Genomic DNA, 14,939 nt, shown 5'->3' on the forward strand with positions numbered 1-14,939 from the left:
ACAACAACAGCAATGATGATAATAGTACTCCTACTACTAATGTGCACAAACAAGTGATGCACAATGCAATTGCTCACCACCCGCTGACCGATGCCCAGCCTATCCCGGAGCAGCCGGCCCCCCACCCCCAGCTAGCCACCCCTATATATTGTTTAGCATGACGTCAGATGGTATGGAATACCCCTTTGGCCAGTTTGGGTCAGCTGTCCTGGGTCTGTCCCCTCCCAGCTCCTGCTGCACCCCCAGCCTGCTCGCTGGCAGGACAGAGCGAGAAGCCGAAAAGTCCTTGGCTTGGTGTAAGCACTGCTCTGCAACAATTAAAACATCAGCATGTTATCAGCGCTATTCTCATCCTAATCCAAAACATAGCACCCTACCAGCTACAAGGAGTAAAATTAATTCTATCCTAGCTGAAACCAGGACAGCAGGCATCCTGCAAACAGGAGCACACAGTGAAAGTTTATCATAACCTCATATTCCCTATTACCTGACACCTGATTTCCCCCCGTTTCCTCATTGGCTGAGTACTACAGGTTCACAACCTATTCGACGCACTTCTATACCATATATGTACAATTTTATTTGACCAACCGTTAATTTCTCCTTTTCCTTTTTTCCTCCCCTCCTGGCATACACCTTCATACTACCTACACTGTTCACTCCATCCTCCCACCTTCTGGAGCTTTTTCTGTATATCTGGCCAGACTTAAATCACAAAAGGAACTTTGAAGAGCCCTTGTGCTACCAGGTCCTCAGGATTAATCCCTGAGGATTTTCTAATTCTGGCCTTGAGTCTCTCATATGATTTCTGTGTTGTGGGTTGTTATTATTTCAGTTGGATAAGCAGATATTTCTGCTCTATCAGAATTACTCTCGGTCGGGGGGGGGGGGGGGTGGTTCTTTCCCATTCTTGCATAGCTGCCTGCTATGCCGAATCATTCCCCCCCCCCATTCTTCTTCAGTGAATAACATACTCAGGATTGACATTCCCCTCCCCCCCAGGAATATAATTGAGGCCTTAAAAACAGATTTGACTCTTCTGCTAGGCCGACAATTAAAGACTTCATTTCCTTCTTAAAATTCCTAATCTTTCTGCTGGTAAGGGGCAAGTTCACGAAGTATTTGTCCTTGTCCCACTGGAACCTCCCTAGGAGGATACACAGCGTTAGTACCAGGGAAGGCAAAATTCTCAGTATCTCTTCTACTTTGTTCTAATTCTTGCCAGAGCCTAGAGTGCATTCCTTCTCCAGGGACAGCATCAATTGCAGTCCCTGTCTCCCCTCCTGGAGCAGCTGCTTCTGCCTCCAGTGCAATATTAGGATTATAGGGACCATAACTTGATCCCTCCTCCGAAAAAGGAGCCTTATTGTTTACATATAAATTCAAAGCCTGAATTTTCATCAGACCCGTATTTTGGCCAAAATACTGAAGTCCCTTTTATTGGCTTTTTAGGCCAGAGAATTACACAGTATCAAACCGTTTCATATATATTTTAATCTTTTTCCCTAGTTTTTGGGGTTTTTTTTCCAAATCCTTGTCATTCTCCCCAAAGGACTATCTTTATGCACAGTCCCGGGGTCTCCACCCCCACCCTGCTGACTCTTGGAACCCTTAATCCCCAGCTCTTCCTGACGTGCCGCTGTGGACTTTACCACCCACAGGGTACCACACACCTTCACCTAGGATTAGGACAGAGGTGGGGTGTACTGCCGAGCACCTCACTTCACCATGCTCAGGGTACCATACACTTAAGTGCCCAAACCCCCAAGACTCTCTTTCGCTCATCTATCTTTTGCTTCGTAAGTCTCCAGTCGTGCCCCTCACAGGACTACAGAACCGCAGATTGGGACTCCGCACTCGTTTCGCACTAAAAGTGCATCTCATTCAAACAAGAGTCTCCCCGAACCCAACCCAAGGCAAGATACGGTAAAGTTTGCCTTACCTCAGCCCATGCACAGACTTCCCAGTCCAGATTATCAGCAGTTATCCTCCTGCCTGTGCTGTGTCAGTGCTGGCCTCCCTTCTCCCCAGTGCTTCGCAGAGCCTGTCTTCAGATTAACAGTCTCGGTCCTTTGCCAGCCATACCGAGACAACCCACCACCCCCGATGGGACCGCTGAAATCAGCGGGGTGCACCTTCCTGTCTGTGGTGGCAAGAACTCTTCAGTAGGTGACAAGATCCTGGACAAGCCCCCCAAATTGTGAGAAAAATCTTAATTTTCTTCAGACAGGATCTTCTGTGAATCTATTTTATTTGCAATTGCAATGGTGGGCATCATGCAAGCAGGAGGGCACAGTAAAAGTTTATCATAACCTTATATTCCCTATTACCCAACACCTGATTTCTCCCGATTCCTCATTGGCTGAGTACTACAGGTTCACAACCTACTCAACACACTTCTGTACCATATATGTACAATTTTATTTGACCAACCGTTAATTTCTCCTTTTCCTTTTTCTTCCTTCTTCTCTCGTGACTAGAGGGCCCATGATTTTTGTTTTTTACTGATTTCATACTGCTCATCCTGTTTTCCTTAGCTATCCTCCTTATTTTGGGACAATGGGACCTTCCCCTTATCTGCTTAACATACTCCATACTGCTATGCTGCACAATCAGTTTTGAATATGCAAGGTTAGTGGAATTTTCCACTGCAAAAACACAACTTTGTTTCTCACATACATAAATCTCATTTTACAGCTCTGCTAACCAACTGTGTAAAAACTGGAATCTGGCCCCATGGCTTGCAAAGGATTTTTCCCATAACATTAGAAAAAAAAAGTGAAATTTTGCAACTGTAGCATTAATAGGACCCTGCTGAAGTCTAACTTAAAAAATTCAGTCTAAGGCATTTAAGACCAGATTTTTTGTTTGTGTACCATTCTTTTTAATAACAGCATCTAATTAAAACATCTGTAAAATGCTGAGTTTTAGTTTTACGTAAAATTTGAAAAACAAAAAACAGGATCTGCTCTAATGAGAGGAAAGATGCTAACAGTAGTTATTATTAACAATGGTAATATTTTAAATTAAAAGTCACTTCTAGATGTGACAATCATTGCCTTTAAATTAGAGACATAGTGAAATTGCTACAGTCTAAGGCTCTGTTAGTCTTTGCAGTTTATTTACTTGAGTATTTCCAGTGAGTTTTAAAGTTCAGCTTATTCAGCAGAAGAACTCAACACTTCTTAGAGAGCTTTTCATCAGTCATTTCCTGAAACCTGAAAATAAACAGAACTCTCTGCCATGCTCCCTATGTCATGCATGAAAGCAGTTCTGTTCTAGGTCTTCTGGTGCTGGATATCTTACCTGCTGAGCATCTAAAATCCCTAATCACATCCTCATGAAACTACTACAGGAAAAGGGCTTGGCTCTGACTGCACTGGGGCCACGTGCCACTTCTCCTCCCTTTCCCAACTCGAGGGGAAGGAGTTGAGGGCTAGGTTTCTGATCCACTGCATGCACCAATCCTGTGACCTTAATTTGTGAAGCAAGAGTAAAGGAAATGATGAAACATCTTGTCCTGGTTCCACTTAGGACAGAGTTAATTTTTCCTCATAGTAGCTGGTAGGGTGCTATGTTTTGGATTAGGATGAGAAGAGTGCTGATAACATGCTGATGTTTTAATTGTTGCAGAGCAGTGTTTACACCAGGCCAAGGACTTTTCGGCTTCTCGCTCTGTCCTGCCAGCGAGCAGGCTAGGGGTGCAGCAGGAGCTGGGAGGGGACAGACCCAGGACAGCTGACCCAAACTGGCCAAAGGGGTATTCCATACCATCTGACGTCATGCTAAACAATATATAGGGGTGGCTGGCCGGGGTGGGGGGCCGGCTGCTCGGGGATAGGCTGGGCATCGGTCAGCGGGTGGTGAGCAATTGCATTGTGCATCACTTGTTTCGTACACATTATTATTATTAATACTATTATCATTATCACTATTATTATTATTATTATTTTCCTGTCTTAATAAACTGTCTTTATCTCAACTCACAGGCTTCACTTTCCCATTTCTCTCCCCCATCCCAGAGAGGGAGGGGGGAGGGTGAGCGAACGGCTGTGTGGTGTTTAGCTGCCAGCCGGGTTAAACCACAACACATCTGCTTCTTCAAACTATTCCATTTCCCATAGCATACGGTCTAGGATATGTTCCACCATCTCTGGGAAACTCTTACAGGTTAAATAAGGAGCTGGATTGATTTTGTCTTCATCTCCTGGTCAATATTTACCTGTAACAAATGAACAAATAGATGCATTTACCAAGCTCATTTGGGCATCCTTTTTTCCCCTTGAAAACAGCAGCCTTCCAGGGTTAGTAACAGCTAGACACAGGATGCCCATCTGCTGTTCTCCTGCAACAAACATCTCACAGATCTTCTCCAAACAAACATTGAACTTTACTGAAGGTCTGCCAGGGGCAGCTCCAGCTCAAGCATAGTGGTACTTATGCACTGGTTTCAATCTGCCATGCTATACTGGCACTATTCTCTCACTGATTATTCAATGTGTTGTAAGTTCTTGAAATGATAATGCTATCATCTTCCCTTCTGACTTTTATGAAAAAAAAGAGAAAGAGGACCCACCTCAGAAAGAGGTGGTTCTATCACAGTATCAGTAACGTTTGTGATACCTGTAGGCTGCTCAAGGTTCCACTTTAGGCAATTGTGTAATTACTAGGGAATGTCAAACTTCCTGAATAAGCAGAGGTTGCCAAGATCAGTCATATCAATGTAATCTAAGATGTCACAATAACAGTTCTCTGGATTCTGTGACTACCACCCAGGATTTTAGTCACTGAAAAAGATTCACAGCTACATGTTCACCCACTCCCACCCATCACTTCATACCATCCTGCGATCATTAACATTAAATATAACCTGAAGCCTATCCTGACTTAACTGCAGTTTACTACTTGGCAGCCTGTAAAGCTGCAGCTGAGGAAATGTATCTGCTGAATTCACCCAAAAGGAGTTGCTCCATAATACACTCAGGCTCTCCCAGCAAATCCCTGGTGTACTTACATCTGCAGGGATGCCAGGCCTCTAAAAATGCCTAGGGCTAGACCCAGGCCCCTCTGCTCTGGGCATGCGAGCTGCCAGTGCTCAGGACGAGATCACGGAATCCACCACTGTCCCCAGAAATGACTGCACCATCGAGTACTTACCTGTCCTTACCAAAATCCCACGCATGCCCACATCCTGTGCCCCACTATCATCATCCCTGCAGTCCTGTGACAGAACAGGAGATGAGTTAGTTTGTGGGCAGAGACAATTTGTTAATGAGTGGCTCATAACGTTCTCTGCCTTGCACATCACTAATCAGCCACTTAAAAGCAGCTACACCAAGCCAAATTCTTTAGCAACCTATTAGACAAACTGTCAAGGGAATGGTTTGCCATGTGCTGTTGCCTAATCAGATAGTGAGGCCTAATCAACACAGCAATGGAGCTGTTAAGTCACTGGGTGATTTTAGAAAGGACATCAGAGAGAGGACAGGAGCTAATTGCCAGCAGACTTTCCGTGCCCTCAGGCAGGATGCTTAGGGCTTCTCCAGAAGCCACTGAAATGAGAGAACTAACCCCATGGACTACACCTTAAATTGTGCAAGTTTCAATGTTTCAGTTTTCACCCTTCATTTAATCACAAAGCTTATAGAAAAATCGGTTCACGGCCCCTGGGAAGTACCTGCACACACTATGTTAGCAGGCAGGTGACAAGGTATTTGGTCTCCACGTACATCACCTATCATGACAGCCTCCTCTGGGGCACAGCTGGTCCCTCGTAAAGCTTCTAGGAAGAAAGTTTTCCCTGACTTCTCCACCACTGTTGCTTTGGTGTCCATTGCGTATTCCAGCCCAGCTACAAAAGGTCCAGGTCCCAGAGCCAAGCCATTTTTTTTTCTTGAAATACCTGGCTTTATGTATAGCTATAAGAGGAGTGCCATCTAAGATCAGCCTGAAGGATGAATGAAGAAGAGAACACAAAACTTATATTAAAGATACTTACAGCTGAAGGCCCAATTCTGCTTTTAAGTTGATGACAAAACTTTCATGGAGACCCAAATTATAATGGGGTTTCCATCAAGCTAGCATTCACATGGAGAATTAAGTAAAGTTCCTTCCTTTCTTTTGTCCAGAAACAGCTAATAAAAAAAAAAAAATCCTGCAGAGAAAGGAGTTACTATCTTGAGGATTTTAACATATAACTTTTTAAAATACTCTCTCTAATGCAATTAGGTTCATTACTCTAAGCAACCTCACCTTTTGCTAAGGCCAACATCCTAACATTAGGACCCATCTGATTTTCCCATGCAAATATTTTAAAATACATTAGCCACAGGTAGTGACTGTAGGAAGCTGATTGATGGCCACAGCATTAATCTCCTTGCCTGGACTGCAGACACAACTATGCTTTCAGGATGCTGCTGCAGGAAGTCTACAGTGCAGGCAGTTGGCCCAGCAGCTCTTAGGGTTGTTGCTATCTCCTGTAACAGCCAAACATGTCAACGGCTACGCACTTCCAGCAGAGATGGATGTTCAGGTAAATCCCAAGTAGAAGGCAGACCTTGATTTTGTATTTTAATGTTGGAGGAATTACAACAAGTTAAGTGAAAAGGCACAAAGATATTGGGCACATTCACATTCCTGCCTACCTGTTAAAAATCTGCACAGAACACGGGGGCACTGGGAACAGGTGGAAAAAATCAGAATCACAGAACTGGAAGGGCAGAAGTAACTAGGAAAGTGCTGTTTCTCCACCAATCTCGATCAGCTCCTGAGCCTCACTACCCTGTCAGTCCTGCCAATTCATTTCATGCCTGCTTGAGGGCTCTCATCTAACCTTCGCCTTGTCAAACCTTTGTGGCAGGGAGTGTCTCATTAGCATGCGGTGCCTGAATCAATAGGGCCATGACAACAGAATAATAAAGAGAAGTTTAAGAGAGCTTGCTTTCACAGGCTCTGGACCTAATCCTCCAGAATCTTTGATTCTTCCATTTCTGCTGCCTGCCTGGTAGATTTTTCTTGGAGCCAACCCAGCAGCTACCTGTTCTGTAGCAAAGGGAAATGTGCATGGCAGCAGCTGGGGCTGAGGAATCCTCCTGACACGACCAAACACAGCAACATTACCACAGTCCTCCCCAGCCTCAGGTTCAGCGCAATAAAAGCCCTCCAGACAGCATCCATAAAAGCTGAGGCAGTGACTGCCAAATGCCTCCCACTGGATTTTAAAGCACCTTCTTCAGGTACTGCAGACAACTCAAGTCTTTATCACAACAGATAGAAATGTAACAAGCACAGCAGAAACAGCAAGGCTGGGGGACAGAAAGGAACCATTGGCAGTTACCTTCAGAGCAGAAAGAAGGCTTTCTTTTCTCCTCAACTCTGCCTGACTTACAAAAAAGCCCTTAAGAAAATAAAATCTTGCTTTGCCCCTTCACTGCCTTTCTGGAGCTCTGCTGTGGCTCTGCTCACAGAAGCTGGCTCAGGTTAGCTGCTTGCTCCTTGGGGGCTGCCTGTTCTTTTCCATGTGTCTGCAGAGCAGCCTGGGTACTCTCAGCAATGATAATATTTTATTTCACTTAATTATCACAAAGTATTTCTATTGGATCAATGCATTTCAAAGCAAGCTCCATAACAAGAGAGCTGGCATGTGTATCTCCAAGCAGACAGATATGTTCATAGTGGAACACAGAAGAATTTAATTTGACAGCAACACTACAACCACTTACATTCAGCAGTTTATAGGAAAGATCTCACCTGAGAGAATTCTTTTCAATGTGGCATCAAAATCCCACGTACATGAAAAAAGAAATTTAGTCTCAGCCATTCCAAATGGTACCTAGAGAAGGGCCTCACTCTGTGTATCTAGTATTGGGTTAGATTTACCTAGCCTAATGTTGGGTTTCAACCAAGTAGTTGCCTAACAGGAAATTAGTCAGCCTGAGCTCCTCATCATCAGTGGAAAGGAAAAGGCACGTCTAGGGCACAGTTCGTCTGTCCTATTTTAAGCACTAGTGGAAGGAAAATGAATGACGCCTTACAAGCAGCTCCCCTCTCCCTCAGGAGCCCAGGTCACCAGCTCAGATACAGGCATCTGCACTGTAGGTATCTGCATTTAATCAGGTTCACCTTAACATTCTGCAATGAGCACTGCACATCCCAAGGGACTTAATTAGCTGAGCAGTAAAGGACAAGGCATATGGACATGACATAAGGCTCAAGAAGAGAATGCAGCCAGTAGTTAATGCTTCCTTTAGACCAAACAAGACTGACACCAGCAGCAGTTTACTCACCACTTAGTCTACAGACAAACAGCATTCTAGATGTAAAACAGACCAGATAAAGTCCATAACCCAGCATCCTGTAATGGCCGCTCCTGAACACAAGATGCTTCAGAAACAATTGCATTTCCTTCCCTCTAAGCTGTGGGCCCTGAAGAGTCAGCTTTGAACACAGCAGCAGTCTTTCCTCCTGAAGCACTGCTAACTCGTTTCACCTCGATGACAACTGAGGCTGCACTTTTGTAGGTTGTTTACAGACTGAAAGCTATGAAACCTAGGGCCAGACTGCCTGAAGTTCACAGTTAAAGCCCCAAATCCACAAAGGTTCTCTCAGACACAGGGGAAGACACCACAATCCTCACTACGTAATGCTGGCAGCAGTATCGTCCTCTTCTCCCCACGTGGAAGGATTTCCTTGCACTGTAGGGACACAGCACAAGACAGCCACCCTTCAAAAAGCCACAAGGAGAGGCTGACTTACCGAAATTCCTCATTCATCATCTCGTAGTGAAAGTGCTCAGGAGCCAGTCCTACAACCACTGCAATGGGGTCATCAGTGGCTATCCCTGGAAAATCAAAACGTGGTACCAATGGTTATTCTGAATGAAGTGAATCTTGGTCATACTTAGCAATACACAGTCAGCGAGTGCAACAAGAGCAATTTAATCACTTTACAGCAAAAATGAGCATTTTCTGTCACAGACATCTTGTAGACAAGATTTATCTATGTTAGAAACAAGGTAAGTCTCTGTGGAAAAGGTGTTGATGTACACAGACTGTACCATCCTTCACAAAGCACACATCTGTGTCTGGATGATCAGTGATCGTCTAGCAATGATTCTCCCACTGCCTCCACTGAGATGCTGTAGACTATAAATCACTTTTTTCACTGAACAGCTTTTTGTGAGGATCTCTCTCTCTCCACATACATTCATGGGCTTTGCAAGACAGTAAAGCAAGAACATTAGTGAGTTCCACCCAGTTCTCTCACTTTCCTCTGGTCACTTAGGATACAAAGCTTGACTGTTGTTCTATCTTGTCTGGTTATGGTGGCAAAGATGGTGTTGCAGCACGGCCTAACAGTTATCTCACCAGGTTAGTTTTGGCTCTTCTGGAAGGTTCTGGAAGGCCTGTTTTTAATGCAGGCCAGTCTCCTTGAGAACAGCTTGCACCTCCTGTGTCCCTCACTAGGGGAGCATGATCATTTTACATAGCAGCATCTCCTCTGAAGGAACTAGATACAACCCTAAAAGATACAACCCTAAAAAGCCTGTGAAGAACTAAACCAGCAATGGAAGAGTATCTACAGAAGAGTATCTACAGGAGAAACATAACCTGCTGTAAATAAATCTCTCATACTCTTGTAACAGCTGCATTTCTGCTAACATTTTCGGTCTGCCTTCACACAACATATCCCCTACACCTTTACTATGACAGCTAAAGCTCCCAGGTCTCCAGAGAGTATCATCACAGCCTCCTGGTTTTACATTTAAGGTTTTACATTTAATAATCATCTATTAAGAGAGAAGTAGCCTCCAGTGTGTGCCCACACACCAGCTTCTCAGCAACTTGTGTCACTGCTGGCCTAACAATAAATGCAGGACACTTTGATATTGAACTTTCCCTAAGAAAGATCTCCACAAGACAGTAGGACAAAACATGCTGCAGCAGCATAGGACCAACATCAGACGCGTGAACTGATGGAAGTACTAGTTCTTTATGGACATAATCTCTCTACAATAGCTGAGGGAAATCTGGTTTCCAATAAATCATCACATTCTTGCTTTAAAACATTTCAACATTGGTAGGCGCAATAAATCTCCAATGATCTAGTGATAAATATTACTTTCTACACTGGAAATTAATAAAAAAGGATCAAGTTCTTTCTGCATTCCTGCCTATTCTCACTACTCGTCAAGAAGCTATCACAACCGCAACTTCAAACTGCTTAATGTTAAATTTAATAGAAGAAAGGATCGGGAGAGTCCATGATTCAGGCTTCATCGTGGCTAGCAAACTACAGATGGCTGTCATTCCACAAAACAGAGTTCAGAATGTTTCCTTATTCAGCACCTTCTCCCATGTTGTTCTCCATGCACCTCACCTGTGAAGTCAGGCAGGGCCTTCTTGTCCACCAGGAGGAGAGGCTGCACCTGCTTCTGCTCCCGAAGATTTCTGATTGCTGTCAGAGATGTGAAGATTTCATTTTCAGCAATGTCGAAGCCCAGTTTCGTCAGCCTCTCCAGCAGGTCTCTCTTGCACTCCTTCATTGTGTTGGTGTCCTGGTTTCAGTTAGGACAGAGTTAATTTTCCTCCTAGTAGCTGGTAGGGTGCTATGTTTTGGATTAGGATGAGAAGAGCGCTGATAACATGCTCATGTTTTAATTGTTGCAGAGCAGTGTTTACACCAGGCCAAGGACTTTTCGGCTTCTCGCTCTGTCCTGCCAGCGAGCAGGCTGGGGGTGCAGCAGGAGCTGGGAGGGGACAGACCCAGGACAGCTGACCCAAACTGGCCAAAGGGGTATTCCATACCATCTGACGTCATGCTAAACAATATATAGGGGTGGCTGGCCGGGGTGGGGGGCCGGCTGCTCGGGGATAGGCTGGGCATCGGTCAGCGGGTGGTGAGCAATTGCATTGTGCATCACTTGTTTTCTTACACATTATTATTAGTAATACTATTAGTAGTAATACTATTATTATTATTATTATTATTTTCCTGTCTTAATAAACTGTCTTTATCTCAACTCACAGGATTCACTTTCCTGTTTCTCTCCCCCATCCCAGAGAGGGAGGGGGGAGGGTGAGCGAACGGCTGTGTGGTGTTTAGCTGCTGGTCGGGTTAAACCACAACAGAAACTAAAAAAATAATAAAGCAAATCCACAGCTGAAAGAGCACATGAAATGAGGACTCTACAAAAAATGCCTCAGTCACCAGGCCACAATGTTCTCCCTGTTATTCCAGTTTAGCTCACCACAGGTTTAAGGGCTCAGACATTTGAGCAGGTTCCTGCTGCCAAATGAAGCACTGAGCATCAGGTGAGCTGAAGTGACTAGAATGGGGTAATTCAGGTTAACACCTTCCACTTTGGGCTAAGGCTGCAATCCCATATGAATTAGCTGTTTTTGAAGTCTTTTTTTTTTCTGTCTAGAAAAGACTTAGACTAGAGACCTAGATAGCAGCTTAGGAAAGCTGCAGGGGCTCAGGTGGTACATGGTGGCATGTCACTGTCTACGCCCTTTGCTGAGTTCTCCTGTTGTTGTAAATGAAAGCAGAATTTGGCCACACATTTGCTTATCCATACCAGCATAAAAAGGCAGAATCTTCAGGCCTGTTTACTTAAAGAAATGTCTTTGTGCAAGCAGCACTGACGCAACCTATTAGAGGAAATCGAAAAAGGTAGCTTGCCTTTTAAGAGCTTCCTGCACGCCTGGCACAGCTGATTCTTCAACATGAAATGTGCCGCTGAGATCCACCAAGACAGCTTTCAGTGCGCACCGAGTTGCTGTCCTTCCTTCCCCAGGGAAAAGGTAAATAAATGAAACAACAGAAAACTGGTTAGCAGACAATGGATAATAAAAATAAGGAACTCAGTTAAGCGCCTCATTTGTGCCAAGCCCGGTATTACTCAGAACATTACTCGTAGTATTAAATGGGCCCCTTTAGACAGAGAAATAAAAGGCAGTGTTTAAAAAAATACATAATTGATGGGGTGGTATTTTCCCAAAGACGCTATATATGGAAATCAGGTGCTATTTGTTTTTTAAGTGCCTTTATTTGTGCGCGTCAAAAATTCTCTAAACAACTAAGACTGTTGGGAAGAGGATCATTAGGTCTGGTATTGCTGGTTCAAGGCCTCAGCAAGCACATTTTGGCAAGTCCCAGCGACACCGATGGTGTTGTTCAAGTAAAAACAAATACAATACCACTAAGCAATGATACACGACTCTGACTATAAAGCTCAAAATGCTCTGAAAAAGTGGATGCTGTGAATTTTATTTTTGCAAACTGGATCTGCAGCGATCCAGCCCACGGCACAATTCAGGTGTCCTAATTCATAGGCTATGCAGTGGCTGACTACCTGCATTCCAGCGAGGATTTTGCAGACTGCTGCTGGCCTGGAAGTTCTCAGGGCTCCAGGACACTCAGCACCCAGAGGGGTTACTCCCTCCTCTTGCAGAGGGGGCACTCGAGCAGCTTTTCTGTCACACAAATGGGTGCACAAGAATCGGCCTCAAATAGAGGCCAGCCCTCGAAGTATAAAGGCACAGGGGAAGAAAACAGCGAGGTTACGTGCAAGTCACCTGGCTAAAAGCTGTCTTCAGAAACTACTGTTTTATAGGTGTGTTGCAAGTGCTGTCTATTTTTCCACGCACAAGTTTTCCAAGCCTTCCTTAGCAAATATCCAATACAGAATCTTTTTTCCTGCTTGTTGAACAGTAACAACCATCCAATCCGTCATCATTGCACGTCCTTCTGATTTTCTGTTGGGCTGTTGTGGTTACAGGCACAACATGTAGCATGTATGTACTTTTTATAACACTTAAAATAGCCAGCACCATGACTGGAACTTGCCTTATTACATTTAAGTTTCTGTTGTGACATTTTTATCTTTGCAGATGGATTTATCAGCGATCAAGACCACACGAGCTTGATGTCTAAGGTACAAGACACGCACAGAACTTTATGATGTGCCACCTTTGTTATTCCTGCCAGTTCCCCACAATAAGAAAAAAAAATGCTTATTTTATAGTATGCCCGTTGCTACACAGGCCAAGGTTACGTATCAGTGATAAGAAGCTGACACAACTCCTACAGGAGCATCCTCAGTTGCATGGGAAGAGGGCCTCTTCTCCAAGTTAAACGTTTGTGCAGGTAAAGTGCTTGAATGGAACAGAATTTCAAAAAATCGCCAAATGGCCGAGGTTGGCAGGGACCTCTGGAGATCACCCAGATCCTGCCCAGCAGGATCGCCAAGAGCACGTTGTGCAGGATGGCATCCAGGTGGGTGTTGAATATCTCCAGAGAAGGAGACCCCACAACCTCCCTGGGCAGCCTGTCCCAGTGTTCTGTCACCTCCTAGTAAAGAAATGCCACCTCATATTCAGCCAGAGCCTCCTGTGCTTCAGGTTGTGCCTGTTGCGTCTCGTCTGGTCACTGGGCACCACTGTAAAGAGACTGGCTCCATCCTCCCGACACCCTCCCCTTGTAAATTTATACACATTGATGAGTTGTTTTTTTTGCACAACTCCATGTTATCACCGTGAGAGAAGAAAACTCTCTTCCCTCAGGCACTTCAGTCCAGCACAGGGCATTTTGAGCATTGAGAGCGATTACAAAGACAGTGCAATTGAGAGAGGGAGTGTTATAAATGACTGAGTCCCAAATAGGATTACAATCAAAGTTTACAATTTATTAAACGAATAGAGGCAAGCAAACAGCGCTGGGTGCGCCGGGAGTCTCTGCTCCACCAGGACGCACACCTGTTACGTAAGGCGGTTGGTTTTTATGCTCCTAGGCTAATACATATTCATTACTACTTCTAAAAGAGGCAAGGTTATTATAATTGGTTTCCCGAATCCGAAGTCCTCCCAGGTGCACCTGCTTATCAGTCTCTGTTAGTTTCTCGGGGGCCGCTCGGACAGGGAGGCTCATATTCTTCCTCCTTATCTAGTGGTCTCTTGGCCGGCTGTCAGAAGTTACTGCACGTCCGTGCAGAGTCAGCAGTTTTTCTCTGAAGAAATCCCTTTGTTCTCTTCTCACCTAAACCCAGGCCTCAATGTTAACCCTTCAAACCCCTTAGTGGCACGAATTGCTGGACCATTCCTTACAATTCCTCCCCTTTTTTTTAATATCATCAATTCGTGTCTCTTCTTCAACCTTTGTCAGTAACAATTGGATTTCATCAGTCAGTTCTCGGGGTGTCCACTTCTTAAGCATCATTATCGACACATCACCTTTTCTCTCCACCGAAGTCATCACAAATTGGGTGCTATTTATTACTCGCCGTATCAACAACGTAAAGCAAGGTATCATACAAGGTATAAACAATAATGTCACTATACCACATAAAAATAAAAACAGAATCCTTTTAACCCATGGTCCACCGGGCAACCACGAAAAGAAATCCCAATCCATACCCTTCCAAGTTTGTACTGGGACGTGGGCTAGCTTTCTAATTTCTTTTGTTATCTGCTTGACCACTTTTCCATTATCATCAATCTGTAGACAACAATTAGAATCGTTCAGTTTTCCACATACTCCCCCTTCTTCTGCTAGTAAATAGTCTAAGACCATTCTATGTTGGAATATAGCATTCCTCATCTGAGTGGATTGATCAGCCAGAAGATCCAAGGCTGTCGCTCTTTGATTTGTTACAACTTCGAGGATAGCTTGCGACCTAATTATTCGGTTCAAATTATAAATAGGTTCTCAGGCTCCTGATATCAACTCATTTGGGTTCCAGGTAGCTGGCCCATAATGCTGTATGATTCTTTCAGGAGGCCATTCATCCTTTCCCCATTTTTGGGCACTATCCCCGGCTAAGGAAGTATCAATAGATCGTTTCACTCTGTTCAGGTCATCATATAATCTTATTCCTAAATGATTTCCTTGTGTTTGTGACAATAAAAAGAACAAGGGTCTTATGTACCCCACATAGCATA

The 14,939-nt window shown here is 44.3% G+C and overlaps 2 protein-coding genes across 3 annotated transcripts in view; one reads left to right on the forward strand and one right to left on the reverse strand.

Annotated features, from left to right (window-relative positions):
- LOC310888897 (katanin p60 ATPase-containing subunit A-like 2) overlaps nt 1-14,939 on the forward strand; it is a 175,572-nt gene that overhangs the window by 80,256 nt on the left and 80,377 nt on the right. The gene's annotated exons all lie outside the window — the stretch shown is intronic.
- Nucleotides 189-10,834, reverse strand: LOC310888924 (haloacid dehalogenase-like hydrolase domain-containing protein 2). 2 transcript variants are annotated; one of them, XM_083852559.1, is made up of 4 exons: nt 10,378-10,834; nt 8,755-8,839; nt 5,158-5,221; nt 189-4,222 (listed from the first exon to the last, which is right to left on the reverse strand). In XM_083852559.1, the coding sequence occupies exons 1-3, from the start codon at nt 10,541-10,543 to the stop codon at nt 5,164-5,166; spliced, it is 309 nt and encodes a 102-aa protein (XP_083708685.1). In that variant the 5' UTR covers nt 10,544-10,834; the 3' UTR covers nt 189-4,222; nt 5,158-5,163. The 2 variants fall into 2 exon arrangements, with proteins under 2 accessions (XP_083708685.1, XP_083708686.1); XM_083852560.1 differs by lacking the exon at nt 5,158-5,221.

Source organism: Anser anser (assembly GCF_964211835.1).
Source record: "Anser anser genome assembly, contig: SUPER_W_unloc_3, whole genome shotgun sequence".
Taxonomy (NCBI): domain Eukaryota; kingdom Metazoa; phylum Chordata; class Aves; order Anseriformes; family Anatidae; genus Anser; species Anser anser.

Coding starts and splice junctions, on each gene's coding strand:
- LOC310888924 (XM_083852559.1), bottom strand. CDS start 10,543: ATGAAGGAGTGCAAGAGAGACCTGCTGGAGAGGCTGACGAAACTGGGC. Junction 8,840..10,377: donor GGCCCTGCCTGACTTCACAG/GTGAGGTGCATG, acceptor TTGATTTTCCAG/GGATAGCCACTGATGACCCC. Junction 5,222..8,754: donor ATGATGAATGAGGAATTTCG/GTAAGTCAGCCT, acceptor GTTCTGTCACAG/GACTGCAGGGATGATGATAG.